This window comes from Hoplias malabaricus, chromosome 1 (assembly GCF_029633855.1).
Source record: "Hoplias malabaricus isolate fHopMal1 chromosome 1, fHopMal1.hap1, whole genome shotgun sequence".
Taxonomy (NCBI): Eukaryota; Metazoa; Chordata; class Actinopteri; order Characiformes; family Erythrinidae; genus Hoplias; species Hoplias malabaricus.
The window spans coordinates 21,271,597-21,281,402 of NC_089800.1; the positions used below are offsets into that span (position 1 = coordinate 21,271,597).

The following is a 9,806-nucleotide window of genomic DNA, read 5'->3' on the forward strand; positions in this document are numbered from 1 at the left end:
CATCTAGTTTAAAAAGCACCCCAGACTAGCGGAAGCCCACGTTTGATCTTTACTGTTTCAGTAGAAGTTTTGTTTGAGCCTGTGTCTGCATATTCTTACTGATGTTGCAAACAAAAAATGATAAATTCATGCGCAGAGTTATCCATATTATAATAATATTACAAATTATGAGTCATCTATTTTTATTTATAACATTCATTCATTCATTCTGTAACACTTATCCAGTTCAGGGTTGCGGTGGGTCCAGAGCCTACCCTAACCCACACAGACACAGAGAGAACACACCACACTCCTCACAGACAGTCACGCGGAGGAAACCCACGCAGACACAGAGAGAACACACCACACTCCTCACAGACAGTCACCCAGAGCGGGACTCTAACCCACAACCTCCAGGTCCCTGGAGCTATGACAGAGGCACAACCTGCTGCTCCACCATGCTGCCCTGTTTATAACATGTATAATAATAATAAATTAAATTCACTTATATAGCTTCTTTCACATACCCAATGACACTTCACAATTGAGCGATTGAAAAAACAGATCAGAGAGAGATAAAGTGTTCTGAGAAAAGATAGGATTTGAAACTTGAGTTTTGAAGATGGAGAGAGGAGGAAAAGCGGATGGAAGAGGGTAAGGACTTCCAAAGTGTGAAAGACCTACCACCCATAGAGAAGAGCCTATAACTAGGAATGTTCAGAAGACCAGACTCAGCGGATCTGAGGTCACACAGAGGGGCACAGGTGTGTAGAGGTGAGGACAGAGGGGAGGGAGCGAGGCCATGTTATTGGACATAAGCTCATTCAGGTATCACTTCTTGTTGGAATATCTAGATTTTATATGTTTGAATGTGAATGTTTGTTAACAGAAATGGTCATCTCACTTGTTCCTAATTCTAGCTCCTTCCTCTGCAGGTTTTCTCTTACACGGCTAATAAAGAGATCAGGACCGACGACCTGTGTTTAGACGTGTCCAAACTCAATGGGCCCGTCATGATGCTCAAATGCCATCATCTGAAAGGCAACCAGCTCTGGGAGTATGATCCTTTGGTGAGTGAATGTATGTGGGTGTGTTTGTGGGTGTGTTTGTGTGTATGTGTGTGTGTGTGTGTGTGTGTGTGTTTGTCTGTGCGTCTATCTTGTACGTTTGACTCAGATCCTTCACCTGAAGGGGGTTTATCTGCTTTCCACTTCATGGTGCATCTAAATCAGCTCAACTCATCCCCAGACCACTCTGTCTGCAGGGTTTTTTAAATGTGCACACGCACGAGTGTTTGTCTCTGCACACTGACTCTACGTCACCTCACATACACATACACATACACACACTCTGTCTCTCACACACACACAATCAACCCCTATAGTACGCCTTATAGATGCAGTTTACTGATGGTACAGTTAGAATGACATGACTGTCACTACGAGTAAATGTAATACTGAGAGTAAAGTACATTAAAGATTATTGGAGACGAGAGAAAAGAGGGAGAGTGGAAGACAGAACTGGAAAGAGAAAAAGGACAGAGGAAGAAATGAGAGAAAACTGAATGATAAAGAGGAGTGAGAGAAAGCAAAGAAGGCAGGGAGAAGAAGAGGAGAGTGAGGGAGTGAAAAAGGGAAGGGAACAGGAAAAAGGGGAAAAAGAAACGAAAAGAAAGAGAGACCAATTGATGAAGGGAGATGGAGAGGGAAAGGTTGAAGACAGAGTGAGAAGGTAGAATGAGGATGAGGGTGAGTGAAAAAGGTAGAGGGGATGGAGAAAGAGAGAGAGATATTACAGTGTCATATAGAAGGTCAACCTGAAGAGTGCTCCCTACATTCCTCTAAAGCACTTGTTGTCCCTCCTTTCTTTCTCTCTCTCTCTCTCTCATTTTTTTATCCATCATCCTGGCCTCGTGCCCAACAAGAGAGGGAGATAGAGTGAGAAATGAACAACTGCAAGTAAAAGAGAGAGAGAGACAGAGAAAAAAGTGAGTGTGAGAGAGAGGCAGAAAAGAGGGCTACAGCAGAATCTTTCCAGTGTCAAATAAAAGCTCTGTTTTTCTTGTCCAGAACGAGACAGCCAGAGCGAGGGACAGACAGAGTGAGGTGTGGGGGTGGAGCAGAGAGAGAGAGAGAGAGAGAGAGAGATGAGGGAATCTCTTGCCAAAGGGAGCACCTCTCCTGCATATATTACCATACATTACCATCACTCACCCACTGAGCTGTATAAAAGTGTGTGTGGGGGGGTGTACTCTTAACACTGTTGTATCAGTATGTTAAACCTCTTGTAAGATTGAATATTAAAAACATGCAGCACTCATCACGATCCTCATACAGCCCATGTGTAAATGCTTCATTTTTCATTTGTGGATGTTCCCTCTTTGAATCAGTATGCTTGTGTGTGTGTGTGTGTGTGTGTGTGTGTGTGTGTGTGTGTCTGTGTGTGTGTCTGTGTGTGTGTGTGTGTGCGCGCGTGTATCGATACTTGAAGCGTTCCTATTCTGGGAAACATTATCAGTATTTAGTTGAGTATGGCTGCTGTGTGCAGGCCCTCTAGTGGTCACATCATATCGTAATAATGAAATATAATTGTTAATTAAATTATTTTTCCATGTGACTGTGTTGTCAGATGTACTATGAGACTGATGGCTCTCTGTGAGGGAAAGGTGGTGATTCTGTTGAACTGTTAGGGAGCAATGAGGGATGAAATAGGAGAAATGCTGTGATTTACACTGGGTCCGAATCTCACCAATGACCAGAAGGAGAAGGAGAAAAGAGAAAAATCTGAATCTTGAAAAGTAAAAAGATTTTATTCAGAGTAATTTTGCAGCAGTTCTATTGGTCATGGAGGATGTGTTGGTGAGAGCGAGTGTGAGTGAGAGGGCAGGCAGCAGAGTTCTGAACAATCTGAAGTCTGAGGACAGAGGAAGATCTGATGCCACAGAGAAGAGAGGTGCAGTGGTCTAAACGGGGGGAGATGGAGGTATGAATAAGGAATTCAGTGGCAGATTGAGAAAGAGATGGCCTGATTTTGGTGACGTTACACAGATGAAAATATGACGTTTTGATTATAGAACTGATGTTGAGCACCAAGAGAAAGAGTCGAGGATGACACCCAGATTACGAACCAGGGAAGAAGGAGATACACTTGAGACAAACACGTCACACACAGTGTGAAGTTTCCGCTACGTTTTTGTGTGAATTTTTTTTTTTTTTTTTTTTTTTAGAAAAGGCAGTAAGAGTCAGTTCTGCAGAACAATAATTAATGAATGAAAACTTTTTCCACATAATTTCTGTGTCACTGGCTGTGATGCTTGTATAATTAACAATGTGTGTGTCTCTTTCTCTCTCTCTCTCTCTCTGTGTGTGTACAGAAGCTGAGTCTGGTGCATGTGAACAGTAATCAGTGCTTGGACAAAGCGTCAGAGGACGACAGTCAGGTTCCCAGTGTCAGAGACTGCACAGGCAGCCGCTCTCAGCAGTGGCTCCTCCGCAACGTCACACTGCCTGAAATCTTCTGAACACACATACACACACACACACACACACACATATACACCAGGACCATGAAAAGACAGGCTCTCAACACTGCTGCTGGAGAGATGGAGGGAGAGAGAGAGCCTGCAGATCACCTGTGTATCCCTCTTTCACCTGGAGGTGCACTTTGGAGACAGGGCCAAAATAACAGACGTACATATGTAAATGTATCTCCCCATCCACTCCACTTTTCTGAGACGAGGAACGACACACAGAGAGAGAGGAAGATGAAGAGAGATTCTGTGTTTAATGCAGAACACTTGGTGCCCTTGTCTTCCTTTGAAGAGCAGTGGGTTTTAAAGGTGATGTTTACAAGGCTGTCTCCCCTTTCAAATATCAGATTGTGTGTGTGTGTGAGAGAGAGAGAGATAGTTTGTGTGTGAGTTAGAGAGAATGTGAATGTGTGGGCTTACATAGACATTTTTTTATTTAATTCCTTTTAAACAAAATTAGTATATGGACATTACTATTGACCACATTCGGCTGAAACTCGTATGTGTGAGTGTCTGTCTGTGTGTGTGTGTGTGTGTGTGTGTGCAAGTAAGACATATCAGGATGAATCTCCATGCATCTGGGGACGCTTTAATGATCTGCTCTCTGATTGGCTCAGCTTAGGTATGTGGGCACCCCCTGGTGGTATCCGGTCAGAAACAACAGCCTGCCCAAATAAATTTTAATATAGCTGTTAATATATATGTAATCAATAACTAAGATGAGTGTATTACTTCATGAATGGATTCAGAACAAGAGTCATATCTGGAATTTTATGCAGATCATTGTGCATTTTACTTATTTATTACAAGTTCCAGAAGCAAGGCGTCAGATTATTAACAACACATCATTTTTATGTAAACCTCAATGAATCATAGTTGTTTCAGTTGGCCATATTTGGTCCTAAAGGCTGGGTCTTCCTCTTTAAAATAAGTGCATTTATTTATAGATAAGAATGGACAAAAGTAGCTTCAGAATGGGTGTATTACTTCAGTAATTCAGGAATATTACTTTCAACTCGTCTCGTGTATGTTGTATTGCAGATAGTTGCTGTGTCTGAAACTGTGCCTCATTCACTACATCGTGCACTATTCTTGGGTTCCACCACTGTGCTGCAGTGTCTGAAATCATGGTGGACAATTTTCAGGGCACTCAAACAGTCCTTCAGGGCCATGCGTAAAAAGTAGCATGCAACCCACTGCATTGTTTGGTAAAAAAAAAACTCACATGAAGCAGTTTCTGAAATAGTTCACCACCCTCTTGGGTTTCTTTCTTTATTTATTTCTTTATTTGGAAAAATTAAAGCAATGTAAAAAATGTCACATTTAAACTGGTCTGACTCAGCTACAAAAACTGGTTTACAGCAGGTTCCTGTTCTGCAGCAGAAAGCAACAGGCACTAGACATAATTTATAACAAACAGGACATTCATTCATTCATTCAGTATCTGTAACTGCGTATCCAGAGAGGACATACAAACATAACTAAATAGACAAGAAGGGGCAAAACTTCAAATAAACTACACTGAGTTTAAAATCAGTGGTTACAAGTCTAACTTTCTATAAGATGTGTTTTATACACTCGTTTATAATGTACACTAGAAGTCAGCATTCTGAGATGGTATTGGATTTTATTCCAAACTTTAGTGAATGTATAAAAAACGATCTAAAACCATAATTATTACTATCGTCTGGAACTGGGATATTACATTGAAACAATCTTGTAATAGGTTCATTAGACCTCAGTAAATCAGTCTGTGATGAAGAACTGTTATTATCATAAATCTGAAAATAAAATCTAATCGCTTGAGTGTACATAATCCTGAAAAGTCAGTGTGTGCGTTAGTGTGTGTAAGAACCACACAATGATGAGTCCAATAGGACAAGGACAGTTCAGCATGGATCTTATGCTCTATTATAGACTCACTAATTTTCCTTGTGGTAAAAGAACACACTGGAAGATAATAAGACATCGTTGAAAGAACAATTGCATGTAAATATGTGTAAGAAACATTATATATGAGATACGATCTAATCTTATTATAAACAAAGTTTCTTACTGAGTTTCTTTATGAAACTCTGAATATGATTTGAATGTGTTAGATGTGAATCAAGATAAACTCCTAAATACTTACAAGACTTTGTTAATGTTAACTTTGTTAATTTCCTAAAAGAGTGAAAATACATACTTTCAGTTCAGTTCTCAATAATAGTGCACTGTGTAGTGAGTAAACATAGGGAATAGTGAATAGGGAGCTATTTCAGGCACAACGTCTATTTTCTTAAGAACAATAATGGGACACGAGGCCTAGACGTAAGGGTGGTTCACAGGAACAAACTTCAAAAATGCATTAACTATGTCAAACTTTTGCTCTTTAGCCTGTTAACTTTGACACTGCTTATTCATAAAAAACATCATCAGTCTTTCCCCTAACTCCAGCCGTCCCCTAATTCTAGCCACTGCTGTATATGGTGCAATTCCGCTCTCTCTCTCTTCGCCAATTGCATTGGGTAAAACAATAAAACATAAGATCAAGCCTTAGTAGGGCATTTAAACATCAGTCTTGCAAGAAATCACATATCTAAACAATATTTAAGTATCTCTAATAGTGTTGTAATTTTTTGTGTGCAAAACTGCATGTGGAACACAACACATTTCCATTTCGCGACAGATATTTCCCTCAGTGTAAATGTTATCTTACCGGTTAGCTTCCTTTTCTCTGAGGGGAAAATCTACCGCCACTGTAATCCTTACATGTAGAGTACGGATACCAACACAGGACAAACATGATCTCATTGTGAACCTCTCAAAACCACAGAATATGGTAGCAACTGTCTCGTTTAACTGTCACAAGCAGGGGAGGTGGCCGAAGTTAGGGGGCACCAATAATCTTAGCAGTGTTGGCACCTACCTGAACAAAAGCGTTTTTATCTAAAAACATATTTTCTTTCAAAGTCAAGCAAGTCTTGGACATTAATCTACACATATTTGACTCCTGAAAAATGTTGATTTGAGTGAATAAAGTACTTCTATTTATTTACAGTTAGCTAAGATTTCCAATATTGTAATTAAAGTGGCCGGGACTAGGGATACCTACGCTAATTATATGTTAATTTTTTTATTCCCTTATAATTTTAGATTGTTAATGTTAACAGTGAAAAGCTGACATTTTGAAATGTAATAAGGAAATAGAGATGAGAGGCTGATATAATAGCAAATATATTTATTTGAGGCTGTATATGAATCCACACAAACACTTATCAGTCCTGAGCAGACAACAGAGACCAACCTTCATTTATTTACTTTCTTCTCACAGATGCCACTGAGTTTGTTGTTCATTTTGCAGCGTCACAAAGCAGCTGTTAAACAGAAACGAATTTAGAGCGTCCACCTTCACACATCTACATTCTTTTCAAGAGATATTTTGTGCCATATTTATGTTTCTCCACACCTTCGAAGTTCAGTCTTAGAAGTCGGTTGTCTTTTCTGAGTGAGGTGTATGTTAGGACCCTGGTGTGGTCAGTTCCACGTCCTTTCAGACCCATAAATCTGAGGAATTTCTTACAGTGAAAGCACACTCCCATCGCTTTTATAAATTAATTAAAATGAATGGCTTTTTTTTGATAGTGAGAGATTTGATGCTCGAACAGATCTCACTCAGTTGCTAACACTCCTGTTTTCTTTAAAGTTTAAATCTTTAGAGGATTTTTTACACTCTGTCGCTCATTTCATTTCATTTTCATCGAGTTAAGGACAATCTGGTGTCTCCTCAGAAATTAGTATTTTTGGTTTTGACTGGAAATGATGTAAACGAAGGTTGGTCTCTGGGCTGCACCTATTTTTTATTTTTTATTGTAAATCTTTTTAGTGTCTTATTTGTAACATGGTGGTGATTTAGAGTTAACAAGCAGCGTATGCAGGGCTTTATCGTGACCTGTTGCCTTCCTCTGAATAAGAGCCCTCTGGCTATTGGTGAACTTTTATTCTGCATAAGCACAGAGATGATTCTAGTAGAAATGTGTTGTCTTATCATTTATCATTTACGGTTCAAGGGCTTAGCCCTGTGTGCCTGAGAGGAAGAGTGTGTGTGTGTGCGTGTGTGTGTGGGTGTGTGTGTTTGAAAGGGGGACATTAGTGTCTTAGCGTTTTAGTGTCTTTTTATATACTCTACATCATTACTGCTTTTGTACGTGTGTGCATGTGTTTTCCCATTTTTTAATTCATTCATTAACACACACTTATCATGACAGTTTCTTCTCAGAAGGAGGTTTCACTTGGTATTTGAATTCTTTCACATTTCCTGTCCATGAATTTCATTGACTTTTTCATTTTTATTATTTCTGTTTCTTTCTGAAATCATTGTTTTTGCCTCTGTACTGTGTTCTGTTGTTTAAGAGGCTGCAAAAAAAGAAAAAGGAACAAAAACAACAGAATGCTGCTGAGCACTGATTAGAGGGGTGAAAGAAAACGTGACTGCCCCCCCCCCTCTTCTTCCTCCTCTCTCATCCCCTGTGATCCGGAATAAAGGACGTGTGGAAGAATTTCCCTGGGAATAAGGAATTATGAGGCGCAAAGGAGTTCATGTTTTTTTTGGAGTGAAGGAATAGACTCTTATCTCTTAATGGCAGGACAAGCTTCAAAGTCAGAGAGGGACATCAGACGAACCTGTCCATCATCCGTCGCTCATCTAAGCCCCAAATGGACAGCTAGAGTTTACAGTTTCCCTCAGTCTGATGTGGCCAGGTGTCGTCTGTTCAGAGGGGTGTGAGTTTGTGTGTGTGTGTGTGTGTGTGCGCGTGTGTGTGTGTGTGTGTGTGTGTGTGAGAGAGAGGGGGAGAGAGAGAGCGAGAGCATGAGAGGCGCATGCGAGTGTGTGTTGATGTTTGTGACTGTTAGAAGGATGTTTCTTTGCTGAATAGGGGGACGACCTGATGATGGACAGGTCAGGACACTCGGAGCTGATCCACAGGCTGGAGAAATAAACAGAAAGTTTACAGTCCACTTTCGCTTCTACTGTCTTCTCTAAAAAAAACACCCTTAAAGGAACATTGTGTAATTTTTTTTTAAACTTAAAATTACATCTTCAGTGCCATTGTAATGCTCCACTGGCCTATAATAGTGAAAATAGAGACTCTGTTGTTGTTGTGCCAGACTCAGCACTGTAGAAACTGCACTATGTAACTTTTAGGGGATGGTAGTAATTTTAGTCATCTAAATAATAATGAATATTGTGCATAGGTTTTAAGGAACACTAGGTAAGATTTGATTTTTTTTTTCTTGCCTCTGGCACGCCCCCTAGTGTAATTCATTTTACAGCACAATACTGAAATCAGAGGCAGAGGGATGGTGATGGTTTCCTACCCTCCTTCGCTCAGGGTCATGGTGGAGTCCCTGCGCCTCTCGCAGGGGGAGCTATAAATCATCAAAATCAGGCCATTTCTCTGCAATTCTGCCCAAGGACACAGGGTGGCGCTTGCATGTCCCAATTCCAATATATTCCATTCAAGTCAAATATATTAGGACTGGGACGGTGAGTGGGGGTCTGAGCACCAACCACAGGGGTCGCATTCAGCACGTTGCGAGTGGGAGCTCTGTTCAATTCCCAAGTATTTGGACGTGTCAGACATACTGGAAGTGTGATCTCGGCTTTGGAGTGAGAGATCTCGAAAGCAAGACCCGTTCTCTTTAAGTCTGAGTCTCCTTTACTCAGGGTGTGAGTTTGCAGCAGATCTGAGAAATTTTAATCACAAAGGGTTACCCCTTGGAAAATTTTTGAGTGAATTTTTTTACTTTCTCCGATCTTCTCCAAACTCACACCCTGCGTAAAGGAGACTCAGACTTAGAGAGAACTGGTCCTACTTTCGAGATCTCTCACTCCAAAGCCGAGATCTGATCACACTTCCAATATACATCTCTCCATATTTGAAAATATTTTTCGTATTATTATATTATCGTATTTGAACAGCTGTTAATAATTTTGTAAATTAAACACCACTTTATGACTTTAATCTCTAAATAAATTCCTAATTTTGTAATTGTGTACTTGATTTTATAAAAGTGGCCCTAAAACATAGAGGAGCTAAACGTCTTTTATAAACAGACACTAACTAGACCCTAACTGTTAGCATTCAGCACCAAATTTACCAAAGTTATGTTCAGTTGTTTGTTTATTAAAATAATTTTGGAGAGGGTGTTTGATTACAGCACGTTTTATAATAACAAGCGATATGAAATGTGTCCTCCAGCAGAGGGCGGTGTGGCAGCAGGGTGAGGTAGGCTGTGATTTCTCTCCTCCAGCAGA

At 40.2% G+C, this 9,806-nt stretch overlaps 1 protein-coding gene across 2 annotated transcripts in view; it reads left to right on the forward strand.

Moving 5' to 3' along the window:
• galnt1 (UDP-N-acetyl-alpha-D-galactosamine:polypeptide N-acetylgalactosaminyltransferase 1) overlaps window positions 1–9,179 on the forward strand; it is a 145,074-nt gene extending 135,895 nt beyond the window's left edge. For both annotated transcript variants that reach the window (XM_066683791.1, XM_066683713.1), the window contains 2 exons: window positions 915–1,049; window positions 3,353–9,179. In XM_066683791.1, coding sequence (XP_066539888.1) covers window positions 915–1,049; window positions 3,353–3,499 — 282 coding nt within the window. In that variant the 3' untranslated portion in view covers window positions 3,500–9,179. The remainder of the gene's footprint in view (window positions 1–914; window positions 1,050–3,352) is intronic.
• Window positions 9,180–9,806: the final 627 nt, after the last annotated feature.